The sequence below is a fragment of the Balaenoptera acutorostrata genome, chromosome 15 (assembly GCF_949987535.1).
Source record: "Balaenoptera acutorostrata chromosome 15, mBalAcu1.1, whole genome shotgun sequence".
NCBI classification, from domain to species: Eukaryota; Metazoa; Chordata; class Mammalia; order Artiodactyla; family Balaenopteridae; genus Balaenoptera; species Balaenoptera acutorostrata.
In genome coordinates, this window is record NC_080078.1 from 1110010 (window position 1) to 1135413 (window position 25404).

The 25404-nt window shown below is 61.3% G+C and overlaps 2 protein-coding genes and 1 long non-coding RNA gene across 3 annotated transcripts in view; all 3 read left to right on the plus strand.

Annotated features, from left to right (window-relative positions):
- LOC130704890 (uncharacterized) overlaps nucleotides 1-3168 on the plus strand; it is a 45324-nt gene extending 42156 nt beyond the window's left edge. The window contains exon 3 of the long non-coding RNA XR_009005439.1: nucleotides 3076-3168. This is a non-coding gene — a long non-coding RNA (uncharacterized LOC130704890). The remainder of the gene's footprint in view (nucleotides 1-3075) is intronic.
- LOC130704889 (basic proline-rich protein-like) overlaps nucleotides 1-21448 on the plus strand; it is a 68232-nt gene extending 46784 nt beyond the window's left edge. The window contains exon 2 of the mRNA XM_057529349.1: nucleotides 21228-21448. Within this exon, the coding sequence (XP_057385332.1) occupies nucleotides 21228-21324 (97 nt within the window). The 3' untranslated portion in view covers nucleotides 21325-21448. The remainder of the gene's footprint in view (nucleotides 1-21227) is intronic.
- ELFN1 (extracellular leucine rich repeat and fibronectin type III domain containing 1) lies at nucleotides 21449-24241 on the plus strand. Its single transcript, XM_057529347.1, has one exon. The coding sequence runs from the start codon at nucleotides 21501-21503 to the stop codon at nucleotides 23919-23921; it is 2421 nt and encodes an 806-aa protein (XP_057385330.1). The 5' UTR covers nucleotides 21449-21500; the 3' UTR covers nucleotides 23922-24241.
- Nucleotides 24242-25404: the final 1163 nt, after the last annotated feature.

The window sequence follows — 25404 nt, forward strand, 5'->3', positions numbered from 1 at the left end:
CCGCTCCTCTGCTCTTGGCACCTGCGTCCTCCTGCCTCTGGACACACTTCCTTCTCAGGTGTCCCTGAGTGTGGGTCCTCCTGAAGTCCCTGCCCACGCTTTCTTCTCATGCTGTGCCCTTTCCCTGCCCGGCCTCAGCCGCACCGTGCGGGCAGCGCCTGGACCATCTCCCCCCCTGCCCGGTCTTCTCTGCCCAGCCCAGGCCTTGGGCATCTCCCCTCATCCTCCGTCACAGGCACCCCAAGCTCGGCATGGCTCTGACTGTACCAGTTCATCATCACTCACTGCCCCTGGTCTCCCATCACCCAGTAAATCGCCAGGTGACATTGGTCTGACCTCCTAAGTACCCCCTTTCTCCCTCTCTCTCTCGAATCTTTTATTGGAGCGTAACAGACAGAAAAGTCACAAGCGGGAGTCACAAGTATGTTTAGCTCATTAAACTTTGATGAACCGGACACACTCGTGTCCCTGGGACCCAGATCAAGGGCATCACCAGCCCCCCGAGGCCCTCATGTCCCCTTCCAGTCACCGCCCCAAGGGTAACCACTAGCCTTCCCATAACCACACTCTGCCCATTTTGGAACTCTGTGTAAATGGTTCGCTCAACCTTGTGTGTGTGACTTTTATCACATTGTTGCGTCCTCAGGGCTTGCCCGTCCTGTTGCCGTGTCATTACTGTCCCATGGTGTGGATGTACCACCGTGTGCTGTCCAGGCTCTTGTTGATGGGCACCGGCTAGTGTCCAGCTGGGGCTATTACGAATAGCGCTGCTGTGAGCATCTGAGTCTCCCTGCGCACGTGTGTGTGCATTTCCGTCGGGTATTGTCTGTGTCTCGTGGCTTCTTCCCCTTATCTCTCCGTTTCCCTCCACAAACCAGCCCAGAACCCCCGTCCTCCCTCCTTCAGTGACTGTTGCAGCTTCCTCTCTATTCTCTGCACACCCACTGTTTCCTGCAATAGTTCATTCTCCGTCAACAGCCAGGGTGATCATTCCTCCTCTCTACTGAACCTTCAGTGGCTCCCCAGTGCCCCCGGGCTGAGATCAGAGCTCCCAGCAGGGCTGCCCCAGTGGGTTCCTTTCACCCCACCAACCCCACCTTCCAAGTTCCAGCTCTTCCGGCCTCTGTACTTCCTCATAGGCCCTGCCCGTCTTTTCCCTGGGCTCACCTATGGCCTTTGCATAGCCAGGCTCTCTCTTAGGTCTCTGGGAACACTGGCCGGACCTGGACCCCTGGACTGATCCCCCTCCGCCAGCTCCCCGCAGCGCTGTCTCACGATTACATCTCACTCGTGCCAGGTGGAGCTCTGTCTCCCCCACCAAACCGGCAATTCCAAGACATCGGTCTTGCTGTCCTCTGCATCCCAGTTGGCCCAGCATCCGGCACGTGGGGGGGACTTGCTCGCCGTTTGTCTGTGTGAAGTGGGCGGGCAGGGTGGCAGCCACGGTCCCCGTTTCGCAGGCGAGAATCAGGGGCTCAGAGACCGAGGTGCTCAGAGTCACCCGGGCCGCTGGAAGAGGAGACGTGTTGGACGGCTGTTCACACCGAGTCCATGGGGAGCTGCTTCCTGGGGCCCCCGGCAGATCTGTGCCGTCGTCGTGAAAGCCAGAGACATAGCAGGGCCCAGAGAACTCGTTTCAAATGGGGGTGATGGGGGTGGTGACGAGCGCTGAGACCAGGAAGGAACACGTTCCTGGGGGGCAGGTGGCACCTGCAGGCCTGGCCTCCTCTTTCTCAGCCCTGAGACAGCATCCCGGCGCGTCTCCCCCGTGAGCTCCGTGTGGCCTGGAGCTGTCCCAGGAGACGCCTCTCCTCTCCAGCCCCACTCCCACCCCCGTTTCCCTCATCACGAGGAAGCCCAAGTTCTCTCTGGGACGCAGCCTGGGACCACCACCCACCCGCTCTGCTGCGAAGAGGAGGGTGGGACCAGCCAGGGGTCCCAAGTCTCCAGCCGGGGCCCTGGGAGTCCTCACCCACCTTTGATTTCTCAAGAGGTGTCCAGCTCCCCTCAAGGCCCGTCCAGCCTCCAGAGGGGGGCAGCGGGCCCACCCCACAACCAGTGTCAGCCCCCAGCCCGGTGCAGCAGAGAGCGCCCCGAGGCCGTGTGCTGGGGAAGGATCGGGCACCCACCTTCACCGACCCAGCCGGACCCGGTAGGGCGGGTGGGGACCAGACAGCCCCCTGCCTGGCATCATGAGCCAGGAATGTGGCCAGTGTGTATCCCGAGGTCCTTGAAGGCCCTTCCTGCTTCGGTCTTCGTGGGCCCCGAGACCACCTCTCCCTTCCTGGACTGGATCCCCTCCTCCCCTGAGCCCCCCCATCTTTGTACTTGGGCCCCCCTTCCACAGACCCGGCTGTTACGATTACTTTTTATTTGATAGCGTAAGACATCCTTACATAATTGTTGGAAGTACTGATGCCTGGACGCTGAGACTTAGCTCAGACCTCTGGCACTGAGACGGTCCAGCGGGCAGCCCATGCCGTCCGCCTGGTCCAGGTCCCAGCCTGGCCACTCACTGACGTGCGCCTCGCCCTTGGGGTGCCTCAGTTTCCTCGTCTGTCAAATGAGACCCATCATCGTGTTGCTTTGTGTTTAATAGCATTTAAATACGTGTGTCAGCACTTGTAAAATCAAACATTTGATAACAGTTATCTGGCGTGATTATAACTAATTCTCTCAGCCCTGTGGGGCTTTCTGATGAGGAAGCAGTGACACAGAGATTTAGCGGCTTGCCCAAGGCCCTCATCTGGCGAGTGACAACACGTCTGCAGAGCCAGCTCTCAGCCCCTCTGCTCTGGCACCCTGTTTGTGGGGGACGTGCAGGCAGAAGGGAACCAGCTACAGGGTTAATCACTTGCACGACCTCCTCCTGGACTCCCAGCCCCAGGGCTGCTGCGTGGCCCTGATGTCCTGGCGCGGGGTTGGGGTCGGGGTACAGAGGAGCCCCCTGGAGAAGGGCTCAGGACAACCAGGCCCTCGTCCTGGGTCTGCCGTGACCTTGCTGTGTGACCCGGGGAAAATTCCTTGCCCTCTCTGGGCTTATGAGTACAAGCCCTTAGAGGGCAGAGGCCAGAGCTGGAAGGTTCTCTTGATGTGACTCCTCAGGCTCGCGGGGACAGCACAGCGAGGGCGGGCACCTTGCTGGACGGTTCACCCTGTTTGCCCTGCCTCCCTGGCGGGGTTCTTGGCAGGTCGTAGGTGCTTTAAATTCTTTGTCGGCTGGGTGGGAGAGGCAGGCGCGTCAGAGCTGTCAGCTCGTGAGACGGGGATTCGGCCTCTCCCGGGAACCGTTGCAGAGAGCGTTACGCATCTGCCCAGCCTGCCAAGTTCAACCGTCACATGGTTCCTCAGCGCCTGGTGGAGGCCGGGCCTGGCTGGAGGGACCCAGGGTGGACGAGGACCTCTGCAGGGGGTCGCTAGCGTGGCTCTGTCCACCAGGGGTCGTGAAGCCTGTGATACAGAGAGGCCCCGGAAAGAAGGCAGGAAGGCTCGGGCTCCAGCCCGCCCTCCGTCCTCACCACCCCCCGAACCCACTCCTGTGGTCCTGACACCCCTCTCCTCTCTGGCCTCAGTGTTTCCATCTGTGCAGTGGGAGCCTTGCATCACGCGTCCTTGAAGGCCCTTGGCCAGCAACTCCAGGGATCAAGTTCAGGGCTGGTACCTGTCATCCTCTGCTCAACGGCTGTGAAACTGACGGCCTTCTGCCCCAGCCCTGGGACTGGCCAAGCTGGTCAACAGCCCGAGTGGCCTGAGCTTGGTCCTCGGGGCCTGGAAACAAAGCACAGACCAAACGGTGCCCCAGCTAGGCCAGTGGGGCCTTGAGACAGAAACCGGAGTCGGGTCCTGGGGGGGGCTGTGTTTTTAAAGCTCACAAGTGATTCTGGTGGTTTTCCTGGTTTAGGAACCACTGCTCTCGTCTACCCCCCTCCAGCGGGAGTGCCTGCTCTGATGCCTGCCTCTCCTTGCACACCTCTGGCGACGGGGAGCTCACTCTCCCACAGCAGCCCATTCCTTTTCAAAACATTTTAAAATCTCTTGTAAAATATTAAGACGTCTCAAATATTGAAGAAATCTCTAATAAATATTTCACTAATTATAAAATATTTAATGCAGCCCGAGGTATGAAGAATGATACCATGAGTACCTAGAAAGCTCTCCCTAACCCCAATCATTGCCTGGGTTGTAGGGAAGCCCTGGAGGGGACAGAGGGCCGCGTTCAAGTGCCCCCACCACCCCCTGCCCCGCCCGACGCCTCTGTGTGCCCCTCTCAGACCCTCTCCCCCCTTTTCCTTGTAAGTTTTTAATGGTGGTTAGATACACACAACATACAAGTTACCGTCTAAGTGTGCAGGTCAGGAACGTTAAGCACATTGTCGTGCCGCCATCCCCACCGTCACCCCCGGGGCTCATCCTGCTCCCCTCCCCCTTAAGGTAGGTCCTTCACTAAGTTTTGTGCTGATTATTCTACTGCCTTTTTTTGCTTGCACTCTGTATGAGCCCCGCGTCGTGCGCGGAGGCCCGGGTTGTGGGCGGCTGCGCATGCGCGGCTCGGAGGCGCCCGTCCCTGCCGTGTAGCGCTCACCGGGCGCGTGCCACGTGCTTTAGTCAGGTCTCTCGGAGGACCCCTCGCTTCGGTCGCGCACGTCCTCGGACCCCTCACAGCTTCTCTGGGGTGCAGGCAGCACCCAGAATGAATTTTGGCTCACGGGCTACGTGCATCTTTGCCTTCGCGGTGCCGCCCCGGTTGCTTTCCAGCAAGGCCGGCTGGCTCAGGCTCGCATCAGCAGGCCCTGGGAGTCCTCCAGTGGTCACACGCAGTGTCCACACACAGGCTCCGCCCCTCTGCCCTACGCACGCCCTGTGGGGACGGAGCCAAACACCCCCGTTGCCTCCTGCCTTTCCTCCGACCCCCGGGTTTTGCGTGTGCCCTTCACCAGGGTCACTCGCCTTGGAACACTGATCTGTTGGCCCCATGACGTGTGGTCACACACACAGGCTCTGGGGCCAAACTGCCTGGGTTTGAACCCTGCCCCACCACTGAGTAGCCGTGGAAACTCAGGCAAGTTAATAGACATCTATGTGACTCTTCTGTAAAACGGATAACAGTACTGACTTCACCAGATTGGTTTAAATATATAATGTGAATAGACGTAAAGCTGTCAGAAGAGTGGCACATAGTAGGTGCTTTACGAGTGTGAGCTTTTATTATCCCCTGTGAGGTCTGGAACCCGACCCTCCGGAGCAGTGCCAGATCACCACCCCCTCTGTTCTACCTGATGCACCTCTATTAAGTCAGCCCGAGTTCCCTTCTCAGGCTGCCGCATTCACCTGTTGAGGCTGCTCTTGCCTCTTTCTTTTCGCTGTGAGTGACGTGGAGCCTGGCTTCTCTGCTGACCTCCTTCCTGGCATGTTTTTGACGCGTGTAATTCACTGAGGTGGATTTGACCCGTTACTCCAGCTGGAGGGAATGCTTGGATCCTGGTCCCCACCTCCAGCGTCTGTCCCGTTCCCGCAGGCTCTCAGAGTTCGTCCAAACTGCTGCTCACCTTGAGAAGCAGGTGAGGACAGAGCCACGGACCACCCAGACACCACTGGGGGTGCCCCTGGTCCTCTGAGTGACGTGGTGTGTGTCACTCTCCGTGCCCACCGCTCTGCCCCCACGAAGGTCAGACTCTCCTCCGGGAGCCCTCTGGGATTAGGGCCTGGGGGCAGCTGTCCCTGGCACCCCAACACCCGGCGGGCAGCAGAGGCCGGGCACCACGTTCAGGGGAGATTGAGCCAGGGAATGGGGTGGTGACACCACATGCCAGAGGGAGGCCGCCTTGCCTGAAATCCCGCCCACAGCCGCCCCCCGGGTCCCGGCACTGGCCGGGGGGACAAGCGGTGACCGGCGTGTGTGGCCTGCAAACCCGGAGCAGAGTCACAGACGCCCGGCAGACGGTGGCGGGGTGCGGCAGGACTCAGCTCGGCGAGGAAGGACTGTCAGGAGGGGCGCCGCCCTCGCCCCCCACTCGGGCCGATTCCAGCCTCGTCGGTCACACGGAACACTGACTGTCCTCCAGCTGCTCTGCCGCTGCCCCTGCCCGCTGTGCGGCGGGGCTTACACTCTCGTGCGACGCGTGTGCCTGTGCGTGTGCAGTACGGCGGGGGGGCAGGTGGTACACCCATACCCGAGGGGTCAGAGCCTGGGGACACAGACACACATACACGGTCACACTCAGGGACACACATACAACCACGGTCACAGCCACATACAGTCATACACACACACACACACACACACACACACGCACACACACACGCACCCCCAGCAGGTCTCAGGCTGTAACATGCTGGCCTCCAGGACCCCACCTGCCAGGGGCTGACCCCTCCCAGCCCTGTGCCCCCCACCCCGCCTGCGGCCCTGGGATGGGGACCCGGGGGCACCAGCGGGCTCTGGGGGACGCCTCTGTCTCACCGGGGGGTGGGGCGCCACCCCCGCCCCTCCCCCCTCACCCCCCGGGCCCTTTGGAGCACGTGAGAGCAGCTCTTTGGGTGGCAGCAGCACATGCCCCGCCCGGCCTCTTGCTCAGATGTCCGCGGCAGCTCCCCGCGCCCCCTGCCCAGGCAGGACTACCCCACCCCACACAGCAGCCTCTGGGACCCCTGGGTCTCAGGGACCTGGGGTGGGAGCTGCTGCAGAGGGGGCCCGCCATCCAGGGGGATCTACCAGTCACGTCTGGCCCCAGGAGGGTCCCCCAGCCCCTTCTTCTCCCGTCTCCTCCTGAGTACAGACCAGCGGGGGATGGGGGCTGAGGTCGTGTGTCCCACACCTAGAGGGGAGGCCGTCAGTGCAGGCTGGCTGGGCAGGGGGGGGATGTCAGCCCGTCACGCGGAGCAGCGAGGGGTCCTCTGGGTCGGCTGGGATGCCCCCACCTCAGCGGAGTCTCTGCTCCGCGGGGCGTGTTCTGTGCAGTCTTACGACGCCCCTGCTCCTCTGGGGTGACTCACGCTTGTTGAGCCAGGAACTGTAGTCAGTGCTTTTCGTGAGTCATTTTACAGATGAGGCGATTAAAGCCCAGAGTGGGTGAGCCACTTGCCCCGGGGCACACAGCACCAAGTGATCCAATTGAAGTCCAGGGTCAGGTTAGGGCTGTGCGATCCCATCGTTTGTGTTCTTCACACACACTCTGTGACCCATAAGGACAGCGACCTTGTCCTGTCCCTGTAAGTAGACACTCAGTAAACAGTGAGTGAGTGAAAGAATGACTGTGGGAAGAAGGTCGTCGCCACAGCGTTCAGGGCTGAGATGGGGGGTGGTGTGAGTCTCCAGGGCTGCCAGCCAAGGTCTCCCCACCACCTGCGTGGCTGAAGTGTGCAGCCTTGGTCTTCCTGCGGTAGCTGGAGATGATGGAGACAAGGCCTTTTATTCTGGTGGGGGGATCTCCTTAGGCTCAGGGCCAGGTAACTGGGGCTGAATCTTCCCTTTGCCTCCTTGGGACCTTCCAGCAGTGACCCAGTGACCCTCCAGCAGTCACCTCCCGGGCCGCCCAGGCCGGCTGCCCAGCCCCTGAGGGGGGCTTCTGCTCACCTGCTCTTTCCGCTTGCTGCCCCCAGCCCCTTCCCGGGCTCTGCCTGGCTGGAGGCTCCGGCCACATCCGCTAGTCCTTACTGTCACCCCCTTGGACTTGAGAGGGCCGTGGGTGGGCCTCTGTCCTGTTGGCAGTGGACGGAGATGGGGGGCTGAGAGCCCCGGGTCTGGGCTCACCCTCCCAACTCTTGACCGTCAGGAGGAAGCACCAGCCCTTTGCACGATCCTTCTTTGGGCCACAGAGCTGGAGGGCAGGGCCAGACCCAGATCTCAGGCGCCCTGGCCTCCACTTTCCGCCTCCCCAGCCCTGTGTTGTGGGGAGAGGCTCACCTCGGAGCCCCGAGTGGGAGCCCCTACCCGCCGGCCCACCCCCCCCACCACCGGGGCTTCTCGGTGACTAGCATGAAAGCAACCTCTTCCAGAACAATCCCCTTCCTGGCATTTCGGCTATAATTAATGTTTGGTGTGTTATGAGGTGATTTTTAATGGACTGAGAGGCGGGGATTTACAGAGCTGGCCGGGCGAGCAGAGGGGCAGCTGCAGGCAGCCCCCGTCTGGGTCCAGCCCCACGTCCCCCCGGGAAAGATGCCGCCCCAACTCTCAGGCTCCTAGGCCTGGCCGCACCTTCTGACTTTGCTCTGACCGCCTCCCCCGGTCCCTCTGCCCCTGGACCACAGCCCTCCCCGAGCTCGGGTGCCACGAGGACCTGACGCATGTGTTCTTTGTGCAAACCGGTGAGCACATGGGGTACAGTGCCTGTTCCCACTTTCCAGAAGAGACAGAAACGCTGGGTGATGTGCTGGCTCTGAAGCCGAGATGGAGGACCTGATGGTACCGCCGGGTCCCGCCTCCTGTGAAGGGAGGGGATGGGGACACACAGGCCTGCCCCCCCCCGAGCCCAGCCCAGCGTATTCACAAACACCATTGTGTTTCACTCTCCTGATGGCCCCGGGAGTGGGTGTCAATGACTCCATTTGTCAGGAAAGTAAACTGAGTCTCAGAGAAGGTAAGAAAGTTCCACAGAACGTCCCAGCTGTGAGCAGCAGGCCAGGGTCCCACGCGGCTCAGAGTCCGGCTCTCTCAGGCCGCTGCCCTGTGACTCAGACACTGACCGGCCTTTCCTGACCCCCCAAAACCAGACCCCCCTTTCTGAACTCCCGGCGTCCCTGCCGGCAGCATGGACAGGTCCTGCCGTGGGTTCTTGAAGATGAAAAGCTGGGCCCTCTGACAGATGGGGAGGGCAAGGCTCGGGGGACGGGGCCACCCCTCCTGCGCTCACTGGCGCTCAGCCCTATGTCAGTTGCTGCTGCGTAACAAATGACCCCAACCTCGGGGGCATAAGGGAGCCCGAGTTTGGCCCATGGCTTTGGGAGCAGGAGTTCGGGAAGGGCGCAGCCGCGTGGTTCACGTCGGCTCCGCGTGGCTTCAGCTGCTCGCCCTCCAGACCCCCACCCCCACCCCCGGGCCTGCAGCTTCTCCAGCACGTCGTGTTGGAAGCCGCTGGTTTTAGGTGGCCGCTCTTCCAAGAGACGGGAAATGGCTGCCAGGCTGGTTGAGGGCTGTGCCCGGCTTGGACACAGCTTCACTTCTGCCAGCGCTATGGGCCAGAGCGGTGTCGGGGCCCCCCAGCTTCCAGGGGTGCAGAGAGACCCCCCTCGTGGTGGAAGGGAGAGTCAGGTCCCATCACAGGCGAGGTGGGAGGGGAAGTTCTGGGAAAACCGTCTGCTGTAGCAGCCGCGGCCTCACCTCCAGTGTGAAGCAGGGTTCCCCTCATTTACAGAGGGCGTTCTGAGAAGGTCTGTGCCTTTTACTCATCTGGGCCTAACGTGATGTCCACCTGTCCACACACAGACGACGCGGAACGTAAACCGGAAGGCCCTGTGAGGGTGGTGGTGCAATCCTAACCTCACCCGAGGGGGCTGGGGTCTCCCTCCGAGGCCCTGGGCGGCCCTGCCCGCATTTCCCTGTTCTCCTGGAGGCCAGTGCTGGATTCACCAGATGAGATGCCTGTTGTAAGCTTTCCCAGAGGAGCTTTCTCTGCTGCTTACCCTGCTCTGAGCCGACCCTGACTCGTGTAACCCTGGAATGAGCAAAAGACAAGTCAGGGGTGACATATCACTTGATAAAATGGCCATGCACTTTACAGAGTGGTTCATGGGATGTGTTCACACGGCTGTCCAGGACACATCTGCCGTGGAGGCCCTGAGCTCGTAGAAGCGGCAGGCCTCCATCAGAAGCAGTCTGTCTGGAGGAAATCATCCCAGGTAGATGTGAGAAGGGCCCCAAGCCCCAAACTGTGAAGATGGTCCAGGAAATGAAACCCCAGAGGGATCTCGCCCATGAATAGTGGATCAAAAATCCTCAATAAGACACAGACAAATTCAATTCCACAAAAATATTAGAGAGAGAATCTGCCATGATTATGTAGGATTTATTGAAAGAATTCAGTGATGGCTTACTAGCAGAGAAATCTATTAATACAATACATAGTATGAGCAGCCCAGCCATAATGCCCTGTTAATAAATGACAAAAGGCATGTGATAAAATCCAGCACCACTTTCTGATTTTTTTTTTTTTTTTTTTTTATAAGGAGGTGGGATTTTTTTTTTTTTTTAAAGGATTTTCTTATTTATTTATTTTATTTATTTATTTATTTTTGGCTGTGTTGGGTCCTCGGTTCGTGCGAGGGCTTTCTCCAGTTGCGGCAAGCGGGGGCCACTCTTCATCGCAGTGCGGGGACCGCTCTTCATCGCGGTGCGCGGGCCTCTCTCCATCGCGGCCCCTCCCGTCACGGGGCACAGGCTCCAGACGCGCAGGCTCAGCAACCGTGGCTCACGGGCCCAGCCGCTCCGCGGCATGTGGGATCCTCCCAGACCAGGGCTCGAACCCGCGTCCCCTGCATTAGCAGGCAGATTCTCAACCACTGCGCCACCAGGGAAGCCCCCACTTTCTGATTTTAAAGTAACTGCTAAAAATAGAACTAGAAAGACACTTTCTTATCACAGTAAAGAATCCGTGTCTCAATTCAACAGCCAGTGTCATTCCAAACGATGAGATTTTTAATGATTCCAATTCAAAAACTTTTATGCAAAAAAACCCAACAGTGGCCTTTATCATTGTCCAGATATTCTGGACGTAGCAATAAGACATGAAACAGAATTAAATGGGAAACAAGAAAGAATTGTAATTATTTGCAGACAATGTGATTTGAGACCTCAGAAACCCAAAAGAACCGAGTGAAAAAATAATTTAATATGAGAAGTTGGTGAAGGTACTGGACTGCACCAGAACACAGACATACACAAATCAATCATTTTTATCTGTACCGGCAACAGCTAGTTGGAAAACATAACAAAACAAACAGTCCCTAGTCACAATGGCAACCAAAAAAACCTCCATGGGATTCCTAGGAATGCATTTACAAGAAAAAATTAGGATCATTATGAAGCAGTCTGTAAAGCTTTCCTGAGAGATACCAAAGAAAACAAGAATAGTGAGATAAGCCGTGTTGGAATATTATAAAACCTAAAGGTTCTTCCAAAATTAATTTCTAGGTTCAGTGCAGTCCCATCCGCACCTTGGTGGCATGTTTTGAAGAGCTAGATAAAATCGTTCTAAAAGTTTACCTAGAAGAGTATGCAAAGGATGTCTTGCCTCCTAGGTATGGAAGCTTCTTATAGAGACAATGATTTATTTATTTTTTATTGAAGTCTAGTTGATTTACAGTGTTGTACTAGTTTCTGCTGTACAGCAAAGTGATTCAGTTATACGTATATACTTTCTCATATTCTTTTCCATTATGGCTTATCATAGGATATTGAATATAGTTCCCTGTGCTATACAGTAGGACCTTGTTGTTTATCCATCCTATATGTACTAGTTTGCATCTGCTAATCCCAAACTCCCAATCCCCCCCTTTCCCTTGGCAACCACAAGTCTGTTCTCTATGTCTGCGAGGCTGTTTCTGTTTCATAAAAGTTCATTTGTGATTCCACATATTTTAGATTCCACATATAAGTGATATCATATGGTATTTGTCTTTCTCTGATTTACTTCGCTTAGTATGATAATCTCTAGGTCCATCCATGTTGCTGCAAATGGCATTATTTCATTCTTTTTTATGGCTGAGTAATATTCCATTGTATATATGTACCACATTTTCTTTATCCATTCATCTGTCGATAGACACTTAGGTTGCTTCCATGTCTTGGCTATTGTCAGTGGTGCTGCTATGAATATAGGGGTGCGTGTATCTTTTCGAATTCAAGTTTTCGTCTTTTCTGGATATATGCCCAGGAGTGGGATTGCTGGATCATATGGTAGCTTTATTTTAGTTTTTTAAGGGACCTCCATACTGTTCTCCATAGTGGCTGCACCAACTTACATTCCCACCCACAGTGTAGGAGGGCTCCCTTTTCTCCACACTCTCCAGTGTTGGTTATTTGTAGACCTTTTAATGACGGGCATTCTGGCCGGGGCTGCTTCGGTGTGTCCGGGGTGGGGGGGGGGCGGTCAGTGGAACAGAATAGTGCCCAGACAGAGGCCTCCTTAGAGGGTGACCATGGAACAATTTATCACCCAAATGGAAATAATTTTCAAGTGAAAGGGGATCTATTAATAATTACTCTGGGACAAGAGGCATAAATAGAGAGCATCCCAGGAAAATCATGACATATGGCTGTCCTCCTTTACGGGTGATTGTGGATTGAATATTTTCACAAATTCAGTCAGCATACATTTCCTACTCTGTGCCTGGAAAGGCAAACAGGACCCAGGCCTGCTGGCCAAGGGCTTTCTGCCTGGGATCTGACTCTGGTGGGGAGAGACAGGGGGTCTGGTCTTTGCAGTATGGGGTCACGGTGGGGCCAGCACGGGCAGCTTTGGGATTACTGAGGGGAGTCACCAGCCCCAACCTGGAGTCTGGCAGGGGGTGGTTGGGGTGATGGGCGCGGTTAGGGTTCCAGGCGGAGGAAACAGCGTCTCAGAGAAAATGTAAGAAGCGCAAGTTAATCTTTGCATTGTAGGACAAGGGGCGTAACGGTGAGGGCCAGGCAGGGACCATCGCCAGGGCCTGGGTGGCCCGCTGGAGACGTGGGCTCATGGAGCGAACTGGGGAGCCATGCGGGGGGCAGGGGGGAGGAGGGGGACAGGCTTGACCCGCTGTGCCCTGTGGAAAGCACACTCCCGCCGGGGTGCGGGACGGAGTATCCCAAGTCAGGTGCAGGGAGTGGATTCTTCAGCAGAAGATGTCAGGACGATTGGGTGCCTGTTCCAGGGGGTTTGGGGGGGATCAATTTTTATCTTTCTTGACACCCGAGAAATACTTTCCAGGTGGATTGCAAGTTAAATGTAAGGATTCAAATGTAAAGATGCTTGTAGATAGAGGCAGACGTCTGGTCTCAGCACAGCTCGACATCCCCCAGCTGCAAAGCCGTGGAAGCCGTGTGTGTGTGTGTGTGTGTGTGTGTGTGTGTGTGTGTGATTTGTATGTGACGACACACAAATTAACACGAGTCCGTGGCCCAGGCCTGGCCGTGGTGCTGGCCTCCCCTCCGGAAGCTGCAGGAGAGGGTGTGAGATGAGGCCACGCCGTGCATAGTTTTGTTCTTACGGCTTAGCCGGACCCGGCAAGGCTCGTTGATCCCGGGAACACGGGGGCCCGGAGGCAGCGGCCTCTGACAGGTTTCGTGGGGCGAGTGCTTGGCATGTGAGGGGCGGGTGAGGGGTGGGTGGTGGAGGGGAGCCTCCCGGAAGGGCAGGGCCTCTTGGGACCTGATGGCTCCAGCCGTGGACTCAGGGACAACGCGCACGCCGACGCCTGGCTGCGCGAGGGGGCCCTGGGCGTGGGAAGGCGCCGCCGGGTGGTCAGGACCGCCGGTGCGATGACAGCTCCCCCGTTCCCCGCGTGGAAACGCCCCGTTGCTGAGGGCGCCGTGCCGAGCTGCCCCTTGGCCACAGGGCGCCGTGTGCCGCGCGTGGCGGCCACCGAGGCACAGCCTGCAGCACGGCCAGCCCGGGCGCCGCCGACGCGTCCTGAGTACTACGTCGCGGAGACTTCTCAGACTGACTTTGCTTGGTGTTTTATTTCCCTTATTAATTTAGCGTTTGAGGGCTAATTGCTCATTTATAACCTCCACTCCAAAACCGTGCTCCAAATCTTTAATACAATTAATCGTGGCCAGGAAGTATGCTTTGATTAAATAACCATAGCAACGGGACGTGATGCAGGGCCCGCGTGTGCAGAGGCCTGACCCTGTGAAGGGGGTGGGAAACGGTCACCGGGCCCTGTGAGTGTCTGGGGAGGTGGAGGAAAGAGAGGGACCCGTGCCTCGGTGTCCCCTAAGGTCCCTTCCAGCGCCCTACGCCGCCGCCCTGCCCTCCTGCCAGGCTGGGATCAGAGCTCAGGGTGGTCAGAAAGGGCTCTTGGGTGTCGGCGTTCTGCCAGGAGGAGCAGAACCGGCAAATCTCTGCCTTCGGTCTCAAACCGGCCCTAAAACAAGTGCAGAGGCTCAGGTCAGACTAAAGATAGAAATTCCTAGCAGCGGGGGCTCTGAGGGTGTGATGGGGAACAGCGCCAGGCGTCCCCTGGACACCTCAGCGCTTGCCTGGCATCGGGGACATGCGTCCACAGCGCGCGGTGGACCCATGTTCCTCGAGAGGGTCTCTCGTCATCCCTCCTCCCCGGAGGCCAGCCAGCCACCCTCACCCCCGTGTCCCTGCAAGCGCCCGAGCAGGAAGCCGCTGCAAAGTGATTTCTCTCTCCAACGATGCTGTACATCATGTTTTTTAATTTAAAAAGATGCCCAGTGGAAGCATAGCAGACCATTAAATGTTTGGGTCCCTAATTAACTCCAGAGCAGCCTGGAGCCTCGGGCCTGCGGGGAGGAGGGATGGAGCGGGTGGCATCTTCCCAGGAGACAGACCCCAGCCCCACCCGCCAGAGCCCTTCCTGCCGCCTCTGCTGGATCAGGCGCCCCCGCCCCCTCCCGGGGCCTTTTTAACAAGCTGAGGCTGTGGTCCTCTGACCTCACTTTGGGAAAATCGTGTTTCTGGCCGTGCAAATGCCTTTCCCTCTCTGGGCCTCTGTTTCCGCAGCTGGCTTGTTGGGTAACACTGATACGTGCCTCCCCAGACATAGGAGAAGCGGGTCGGTATACAGTAGGCGCTCAACACCTGGGGAATCCTGGAGGAAGTAAGAGGTCACCTCTGTTTGCACACTTGCTGCTCGTCACAGCCTCTGGACGGGCAGGGTGAGGGCCCTGAGGCCCCGTGGGGTCCCGTGGACTCCTCCCCTGTCAGCTGGCAGGGGTGTCAGGCACTCAGCGCCTTTCTGGGCCCCGTCCTTCCACCTTTGCCGACACCGTCCGCATCCTTGCGGGGTGGGGGGCCGGGGTCCAGGGGATGGTCCCTCCACCTCATGCCTCCCAGCCCCCCTCCCAGAGGACAAGGCCGGGGCCAGCTGAGGTCGGGGGTTTGCCACACCCGACCCCGTGGCCGCGTCCTGAGGATCCAGCCCCGCTGAGTCAGCACTGCTGGACCACCTGCCATGGGAGCCCGTGCCAGCCTCCTTGGACACACAGGGAGGGAGCAGGCAGCGGGGCAGGTTCTAGGTGGGTGCTGAGCCCGGGACGGCCCCCATGGGGCCCCCGTATGCCCCCCGGAGTGGGCGGCTTGCTGAAGTAAAACCCACAGAGTGCGTCCAGCGGCCTGCTGCCCCCCCCCTCTGACTGCCTAGAATCCCTCCCCCATCCACGAGGCCAGGGGCAGCTGCAGCAGGATGCAAGGGTTTACAGAGCACCCCGTACCAGGCAACACGCTAGAAGCCTACATGATCTGGCCATGTCAGCCTCACTGTAACCCTTGGGGGACCTACGATTTGACAGGGGAGGAAACGGGCTCAGAGAGGGTGAGTGACTGGCCCAAGGCCACACAGCCAGAGCACGGCTGAGCCAGCATTCTCGTCCTGGCCCAGGAACCCGGAGCCTGAGATGGTTCTGTGCCTCTTCCAGGTGGGCAGCCCATCCCCACACCTGGTCTGGTTGGCCGGGGTCATCCGCTGGCCACATGGCCTGGCCTGCCTGAGGTGCCCATCATGACCCGTGGGCCCTGCAGCAGAGCCAGGCTGTAGAGTCAGGCAAACGTTAGCAGTGAACACGATCTGTTGGCAAAACGTTGGAACGGCAAAAAGTTATCCGTCTATAACTTTCCACCAATCTCCCCACCTCCCCCGTGGCCCTGGCCCTCGGCCTGAGCGTCCCTCTGGAGGCGGAAAGTCCTCTCCATCAGCAAAATCCTCAGAGCCGCCCCGGCCTCTTGTCTGGGCTCGGCGATCGGGGAAGGGAACCGTCTTTGTAGACGGATGTGCTCCTTTCCCACACGGCCGTGGTGATTATGCACATCTGGTCGTAAGGAGTTTAAAAGCCTGGAACCACCATATTTCTTCATTTCATTATCGGCGACCTGGGCTCTGGAGTTGATGTGACAGAGCGAACTCGGTGCCAGCCTCACACATGCTGTCCCCGTCGTACGTCCTCTCGGTGACAGAGGTGGCTGTTGAGACAGCGGCTGAGTGGCCCTGGGGGGCTTCCCACCTGCCTAGTCTTGCGACCTTGCAGGTCCCTTCACTCGCGGGGCCTCAGGCTTCTCACCTGGGCCCGGAGGGCGCGGTGGGCGTCCCTGTCCCCTCACCTTGTAGGACTGCGGTGAGGGTACGGATGCGATGGCTCTGGAAGTGACTTGTCGTGCTCGGGGCTCCATCCACCTGGGTGAGGGGCGCAGGGGGCACAGAGCCCCTGGGCGTGCGTTCAGGTGGGTGTTGGACAGAGGGAGGACGTCAGACACACATTTCTGGTCCTATCGGGTGTGTTGGGATTTGCAGACCAGAGGCAACCCGGGCAGCCTGAGGCCCTCCAGATGGTAGTGGCAGCTCCCGCTGGCCCGACAAAATGCAAAGGAAGCGGATGTTTGTGAGAAAGCACCGGCCCTCGGGATGGAGGCACTTCTACCCTGTTTTTGCAGATGAGAAAACGGAGCAGATGTTCCCTGCTGAGCTGTGTGGCAGGCACTGGCCCGGGCCTGGGATATCACAGCAGACAACAGGGCACGGCTCCTGCTCTGGAGTTTCCATCCCAGCGGGGAGAGGATCTTTATTCCAGAAGTGAAGAAAAAAATAAACAAGGAAAACATCGGGGAGATCAGTGCTGGGCAGAGACGGGAAATGGGTGATGGGGCCGGGAGCACTAGTCCAGATGGGGAGGCCGATGGCTCCGGGATCTGCGGGAGAGGAAGGGGCCTCTTCTGATCGGACAGCAGGAGGAAGAGCTCTCCAGGCGGGAACAGGGGTGCTGGGGCCCGGTGGCTGCAGGGAAGCGGGTGGGTGCAGGCAGGTGGGGTGAGAACGGGCAGCGGCGGCCGGTGGGGCAGGACCTCGCAGGTCCCTGTGGGGACCCTGGGTTTTGCTCCCCGTGTGGAAGGAAAGGATGGCTGTCAGCAGGGCTGTGGGCGGGACAGCGGGATCCCGTGAGGGCTCTCCAGGTCCCTCTGGCTGTGCGGGGGAGTGGATCGTGGGTACCCCAAGGTGGGAGCGATGGGCTTTGTCCCACGAGGGATGGGGATGGCTTGGCCCAGGGTGGCCACGGCGGGCGTGGCAAGAGGTGAAGGTCCCGGTTTGGAGGTGGAGTGGACACTATTGCTGCAGGACTGGGTTTGGGGTGGGGGGAGAGGGGACTCGAGACGACTTGCCGGTGTTTGGTTTGAGGAACGTGGTGGCGGAGGAGGCTTGCGCACTTCGAGGGGGAAGCGGCTGCGTCTGTGGGTCTGGGGTCCAGGGCGTCAAGGCTGGCGAGATGGGCGGGCGGGGTGGGGCAGGCGCGTGGAGAGAGCACTGCAGCCAAGGGAAAGGTGACAGCACCGCGGGGAAGGGAGGGCAGAGCCTGGCCACAGAGATGGTGACAGGTCAGGGCGAGGGAGGGGGCCAGCAGAGGGGTCAGCAGCTAGCGGAGGAGCCCAGGGCGGGAGAGCGTGGGGCTCAGAGACCCAGAGCAGGAAGTGCTCCAGGAAGGGGCGGCCGGTTACCTGGGCCAAGTGCCGCCGAGGCTGCCAAAGGTACAAATAGGAGTGTTCCCTTTGGAGCGGGCAGGACAGAGGTCACTAGCGACCTCGATGGGAGGCGACTGGGGCTGTGGGGGATGGGTGCTGCCCTGGAGGCGGGGGGGGGGGGCATTGCGGAGGGGAAGGGAGAGGGGCGTGGCCTGAGGGTGCTCAGGTCATGCTGTTGTCTTTATGGAAGGTTCTAGACCTGTGTGTTCAATACCACTCGCCCCACTGCTTGTGCCCAGTAGCCGCCCTGTTGGCCAGCACACACGTAGGCCATGTGCACCATCGCGGAGTCCGCGGGTGCTGTTTGCTGGCGGGGGCGGGAGCCAGGGGGGACGGTGCAGGAGCGGACAGCACACGTCGGCGGTGCCGAGGGCCGCAGGGGTGCGGGGACACGGGGACCCCTGAAGGTGGCCTCCGCCCCTGCATCTCTCTGAAGCGTGGGGCCCGGGGACCAGCGAGGGCAGGATGAGGGAGCAGGACCCTGAGTCTGGGGTGCTGGCAGGTTGGGGGACAGGTCTCTGCGCCCGGCCCCCAGCGCACGCGCTCTGCAGGCGTCCTGGAAACAGCTGTGCGGCGAGAGGCTTGCTGTGCGAGGGGGCAGGCGTGGGGGCGAACAAGGGATGGACGGGGCGGGAGCGGGATGAGCGTCGTGAGCCCAAGAGGAAGGGCGGCCCCCGCGACTCGGCCAGTTACCCCGGCAGCCGCTTCCCCAGGACCCCAGTCCTCACGGGGCTCTCAGACCCCGGGGGCGGGATCCCGGCCCCCCAGCGGGGCGTCCCTGCGGACGCAGCACGCGGTGGCCTGAGGGGCCTCCTCCACAGGAGGACGGGCTGACTCACTGTGTGACCTTGGGTGAGGCCCTCTGGGCCTCAGTTTCCCCTGTGTGGTGTGAGGTGTGCAACAGGACTCGGGGGTCCCTGCCAGGCTGAGGTCGGGGGGCCCTGCCAGGCTGAGGTCGGGGGGCCCTGCCAGGTTGAGGTCGGGGGGCTCCAGCAGGGGCGGAGGCCACGCTGGCCGGGGACAGCCACCAGGGTGACACCCACACTCCTGCCGATGCTTCCGCCTGTGGCCGGGCGGGTAGGGAGGGCTGTGTCCCCGCGGGCCTGGCTCCCGCTCGGCCCGGGCTCCAGGGCCAGGTGTGAGGCACAGAGCTGAGGGCGGGACGCCGGGTCGGCCAAGCAGGAGCCCCGGGCGGGGACCTGCCCGCTTCTCAGGGCCAGGACCGGGCCGGCCCGATGGAGGAGGCCCCCGGATGGGGGTGTGGGGAGGGGCAAGGCTGGTCTCCAGAGGCACCTGCCGCTCACAGGTGCCAGCCCCGAGCGCGGTTCCTAGACTGTCACACCGGGAGGAGGGCCGCGGTGCCAGCGGGGCGGGCGGTGGGCAGGAGGCGCGGCAGGCCTGGCTGGACCGCAGGGGCCCGCACACCCTTGAGCGCTCGGGCGGAGCCGCGTCCACCTGAAGGCACACGGGTCCATGCACACGGGCTGACGTGGGTCCCAGCAAGCGTGGAACATCCTCCGCCCTGTGCGTGCGTGCCCATGTGCACGTGGCCCTCCGGCCACCCTGAGCCCCTGGGCCAGCGCAGCAGCGGCTCTGTGGCCACCTGGTGCCCAGGTGCCCTGGGCGTGGGGCAGCGAGAGGCTGGGCCAGCCCTGGGGCCCGTCTACCCCAACCCACGCCTGCCTGTGATAAGGGTTCTTTGGGCCCTGTGATCCTCCTTAACTTGACTTTGAGTTATTTTGAGCGAGAGATTAAAGGTGATTATGATCAGCCTTGCCCAGGCGCCGCCCTGCCCTGATGGGCTTGCTGCTCCGTCCATCCGGAGGCCTGGAGGCCGGAGCCAGACTCTGATTGGCACCTCGCCCTGCCAGCCATCCCCACCGCCAAACTCCGCCTGGACGCACTTGCAGCCTGCCCGGCTGCCCGCTCTTGGCCTCTGGGGCGCCTGGGGGACCTAAGTCCCAGCACCTGGACGGATGGGGCAGGTGCCCAGTGGGGAGGAAAGGGCCTGCACAGGCCAGCAGGTGCTGGGAGGTGGTGATGGCGATGAACTCCAAGTACACCCCCTTGGGATTGTAGATTTCACGCCACAAGATGGGCCACGCAGGGACACCAGCATCCCCCTGCAAGGCTTCCTCCTGAGGCGAGGGAGACCCAGGCAAGCCCCAGGCTGCTCCCTCCCCCGGCCCCGCCCCCCCCAGCCATTTCCCTTTGGGCCCAGAGAGGCCCTGTGCTTTGCTGGGTGTCACACAGCGACTCTGGGCCCAGCCCTGGGTGGGCTCCGCTGTGGCCCACAGGAACTCTCCCAGCCCCCAGCCCCTTCTGAGCTCTCCCCTCCCTTTAACTCAGAAAGACTCTGCCCCAGGAGCCAGATCAAAACTGTTCTTCATGAAGTTTCCAAAGGGGGGGAAAAATCCATTTCACATCATTATTTTTTTCTCCTAATTTAAACCACCTCAGTGCAGACCAGTTGCAAACGTCAATATCAGTGAAATACACTCAGCTGGCTGCCTGCCAGGCCACAGAGCAGTTACAGAGGCCGCTGTAAATCCAAGGAGTAACAAGCAAACACACACCCATTTGTCTGTCCTGCGGGAGGAATACGAGGGGCGGAGGGGTGAGTCCCGCACACTGGCCGGGGGCGGGGCGGAGGGGGCGCGTCCGGGAGCAGCGGAAGCCAGCGGCGCGTCAGCCGCACCGCCCCACAGGCACCGGCTTCATCCCGGAGGGCTGCCCTGTAGTGTGACCCGTCGCAGCCTCGGCACGCGTGCTGGCACGGGGGTGGGGAGGCCCGCCCCGGAGAAGCGTGGCGTCCGGTGGGGGCAGAGGTCAGAGTCAAGAGCCAGGGCGGACCTGGAGCTGGGGCGGGGGGCGTGGTCAGGGCGCCCAGGTGTGCTCGTCGGAGCCTGGCGGGGAGGAGGAGCCACTGTCCTTCCAGGCCTTTCTGCCAGGGCCCACCGACGTGGGGTGGTGACAGGCCGTGGGTCCCCAGAGCCAGATGGAACTCTACAGACACCGTCCAGCCGGCTCATTCGGGGAAACGGAGGCCCAGAAGGGGCACGATGTACCTGGGTCACACTGCCTGAGAACGTGGACCCAGGACCTCGCTGTCCTGGCTCCTCGCTTGAGAGGGGCTCTGGAAGGCTCCTCCGCGGCTGGCTGAGGACCCTTGGGCTGGGGCTGAGCGCCCTCTGTAGGCGGCCGCAGTGCCGCCCCCAGGTCTTCAGGGGGCAGCGCAGAGCATCTGTCACACGGCCCCTCCCCCACCATCGCTGGTCAACCAAGCACCTTTAGTCTTGTTCCTGGGCCTCGGTTTGCTCCTCTGACAAATGGGGTCACTGGTGAGGTGGCGGCAGTGGGGCTCGGGCTCACCCCACGCTTCCCGCTTCAGGTCACAGAGGTCAGCCTGCGGTCTGGCGCCGAGCCCCCTTGCGTTTCGTCCCTCACTGCCCGGGGCACCTCCGCGTCACACGGGGCAGCTGGGCGGGGCTGGGCCCAGGGCCACCCGCGGGGATGCCCGGCCGCCTCCTGACTGCCCTCTCCCCTCTTGTCTTGCAGCAGGACCGGCTGGAGCTGGAGGACGCCCGGGCCGATGGGGAAGGAGGCCCCGGTTCCGGCAGGACGCCGGCAGACGGCGAGAGGCGGCTGGCCGTGAGGGAGGCGCTCCCCCCCCCCACCCCAGCACTCGGGCCGCCCGGCCATGCGGCTCGGCCCAGTACTCCCCTGAGAGTGCGGGCGCCCTCCCCTCCCGCCCCTCCCGCCCCCTGGGGGCTGCCGCCCACCCCGTGCCCCCGGGCAGGTTGAGCGGGCGCGCCCGCAGGGCTGGTCCTGATGGCCGGGCGCAGGTGGGGCGCGCCGTGGGCCTGGGCGTGCGTGGCGGCGGCCGCCCTGCTGCTCGCGGGCGGGCTGGTGCGCGGCGACTGCTGGCTGATCGAGGGCGACAAGGGCTTCGTGTGGCTGGCGATCTGCAGCCAGAACCAGCCGCCGTACGAGGCCATCCCGCAGCAGATCAACAGCACCATCGTGGACCTGCGGCTGAACGAGAACCGCATCCGCAGCGTGCAGTACGCAGCGCTGAGCCGCTTCGGCAACCTCACGTACCTCAACCTCACCAAGAACGAGATCGGCTACATCGAGGACGGCGCCTTCTCAGGCCAGTTCAACCTGCAGGTGCTGCAGCTGGGCTACAACCGGCTGCGCAACCTGACGGAGGGCGTGCTGCGCGGCCTTAGCAAGCTGGAGTACCTGTACCTGCAGGCCAACCTCATCGAGGTGGTGGCGCCCGGCGCCTTCTGGGAGTGCCCCAACATCGTCAACGTCGACCTGTCCATGAACCGCATCCAGCGGCTGCACAGCGCCACCTTCGCGGGCCTGGCCAAGCTGTCCGTGTGCGAGCTCTACAGCAACCCCTTCTACTGCTCCTGCGAGCTGCTGGGCTTCCTGCGCTGGCTGGCAGCCTTCACCAACGCCACGCAGACCTACGACCGCGTGCAGTGCGAGTCGCCGCCGCTCTACTCCGGCTACTCCCTCCTGGGCCAGGGCCGCCGCGGCCAGCACAGCGTCCTCAGCAAGCTGCAGTCCGTGTGCACCGACAGCGCCTACGCGGCCGAGGCCCGCCCGGCGCCCGGCCGCTCGCCGCCACCGCCCGCGCCGCCCAGCGAGGCCCCCTGCACCGAGGGTGAGTGCTTCTCCGGCGACGGTACCACGCCGCTGGTGGCCCTGCCCACGCTGGCCCCGCAGGCCGAGGCCCGCCCGCTCATCAAGGTCAAGCAGCTGACGCAGAACTCGGCCACCATCACGGTCCAGCTGCCCAGCCCGTTCAACCGCATGTACACGCTGGAGCACTTCAACAACAGCAAGTCGTCCACCGTGTCCAGGCTGACCCGGGCCCAGGAGGAGATCCGCCTGACCAACCTCTACGCGCTCACCAACTACACGTACTGCGTGGTCTCCACCAGCTCGGGGCTGCACCACAACCACACCTGCCTCACCATCTGCCTGCCCAAGCCGCCCAGCCCGCCGGGCCCCATGCCCAGCTCCTCCACGGCCACCCGCTACATCATGACCGTCCTGGGCTGCCTCCTCGGCATGGTGCTGGTGCTCGGCGCCGTCCACTACTGCCTGCGGAGGCGGAGGCGCCACGAGGAGAAGCGCAAGGCGCCGGTCTCGGCGGCCGCGGCCGGCAGCCTCAAGAAGACCATCATCGAGCTCAAGTACGGGCCCGAGATGGAGGCGCCCGGCCTGGCCCCGCTGTCCCAGGGCCCGCTGCTGGGCCCCGAGGCCGTGACCCGCATCCCGTACCTGCCGGCAGCCGCCGGCGAGGTAGAGCCGTACAAGCTGGCGGAGGGCGGCGAGACGCCGCAGGCCGGCAAGGGCAGCTACATGGAGGTGCGTTCCGCGGAGCAGGCCGAGCGCAGGGACGGGGAGCCGGGCCGGCCGGGCCCCGACAGCCAGAGCTCGGTGGCCGAGATCTCCACCATCGCCAAGGAGGTGGACAAGGTGAACCAGATCATCAACAACTGCATCGACGCCCTCAAGTCCGAGTCCACCTCCTTCCAGGGCGGCAAGTCGGGGGCCGTGGCCGCGGCCGAGCCACAGCTGGTGCTGCTGTCCGAGCCGCTGGCCGGCAAGCACGGCTTCCTGTCACCCACCTACAAGGACGCCTTCGGCCACGGCCTGCAGCGGCATCACAGCGCGGAGGCCGCGCCCGGGGCCCCGCGCGCCAGCACCTCGTCCAGCGGCTCCGCGCGCAGCCCGCGGCCCTACCGCGCCGAGGCCGCCGGGGCCAAGTACATCGAGAAGAGCTCGCCCGCGGCCGACGCCATCCTCACTGTGACGCCCGCGGCCGCCGTGCTGCGGGCCGAGGCCGAGAAGAGCCGCCAGTACGGCGAGCACCGGCACTCGTACCCCGGCTCCCACCCCACCGAGCCGCCCCCGCCCCATGAGGGCCCGGGCAGCCGCAAGGCGTCCATCCTGGAGCCGCTGACCCGGCCGCGGCCCCGCGACCCGGCCTACTCGCAGCTGTCCCCGCAGTACCATAACCTGAGCTACTCTTCCAGCCCCGAGTACCCCTGCAGGGCCTCCCGGAGCATCTGGGGGCGCTTCAGACTGAGCCGCCGGCGGCACAAGGACGAGGGGGAGTTCATGGCGGCCGGCCACGCCCTGCGCAAAAAGGTTCAGTTCGCCAAAGACGAGGATCTGCACGACATCCTAGACTACTGGAAGGGCGTGTCCGCACAGCACAAGTCCTGAGCCCCCGCCGGGCGCCTGGCGCCCGCGCCCCCCCCGAAACTCGTGATCCCGCTGGACCAACAAGGACACAAGAGCCACCGCAGCTATCTGTAACCCAGAGACCCACGGGACACACACACACACACACATACACACACACACTAGCAGCTGTTAAAGCCCTGGGCTTTGCAGAGGAAGTGGGGAGGGGGTGCTGACAGTATGAACGGGAGGTGAACTGCGGCCGAGCACGGGTACCTGCCCTGAGGCATTCTCACCGGTGTGAGCGGCCCGTACACACACACACACACACACACACACACACACACAAGGGACTTCGGAAAACTGTGTCTTAGGGATGGGGGGGGTGGGGGGGATTTTTTTCATTGTCTTTTCTCTTTCTATTCTTCTCTGCTTTCTTTCTTTCCCTCTCTTCTCTCGTTATTTTCTTCCTTTTTTAAAAAAATATATTAAAAGTAAAGTTCTCTTAAAAAGATATAAAACACTAGACCTGGGGGGGCGTGGCCGTCGCGGCCACCTGGCTCCTCGCATGATCTCCGTCTGTGGTTTTCTGTGGACTGTTTAGTCCGTCTCTTCATTGCCACCTCCGGAGGCCACCAAAGAGGGGCAGAGCGAATGCAGGCGGCCGAGTGGGCTCCGGGAAGGTCCCGAAGCCCTGCGGGACTCGAGGAGGAGGGCCGTGCCTGGGGACGGCTCGGGGGTGGCCAGGGGCTCTGAGTGTGTGCTCCTGTCGTCCTGTTTGTTGTATAGAAAAATATTTCTATATTTGCAATGTTTGCTGTAAAACGAGAAAGGAAAAAAAGACTATGTCTGTCTACTAAAAAAAAAAAAAAAATTCTGCAAAGGAAAAAAATCCCAATACTTGTTTGTAGCGGGTTTTTACTGTGGGATTTAGCGAAAGATTTGGGGTTTCAGTTGTCTGGTTTGGGGGTGGGCCCAGGGTCACAGGCGGGTCCCCAGGAGCTCTTCCTCAGGGAATGGGAGTGACGGCAGTGGCTCTGAGGGGCGGTGTGGAAGGGGCAGGGGAGGGAGGTGGGCACGGGGCGGCTAAGTGAGTGTGTCTGACAATGCGTGTGACTGTTGTCTGTGCACAACCCCGGGAAGTGACCAGTGTGTATGGATGGTGGGGTTTGCGTGTGAGTGGGGCGAGCCCGAGCGGGTTGGAGGGGCCCCTCCCGTGGCTGGAGCCCCCCCTACAGGGAAAGTGCCCTGAGATCCCGACGCTGCAGGCCCTCCACGGGCATCGCGCCCATCCCCCTGCCACCCTGGTGGGGCCCTGAATTCGGAGGGAGGGGATTGAGTGCAGGTATGAACAGCGCCAGGTTGTTCAGAATCTCCGGAGAAGCCCGGACCCTGAGCTCACAGAGAGTCCCCCTCGGTGGCTACGTCCAGAGCAGTGCTACCACAGGTGCCCTCAGGAGCCAGAGCAAGGCTTTTAGGGCGAGAAGCCATTTCTGGGCCTTGCGGCCACCTGTCAATACAATGA

Excerpts from the sequence above, each read along its gene's own strand:
- ELFN1 (XM_057529347.1), top strand. The coding sequence starts at position 21,501 with ATGGCCGGGCGCAGGTGGGGCGCGCCGTGGGCCTGGGCGTGCGTGGCG.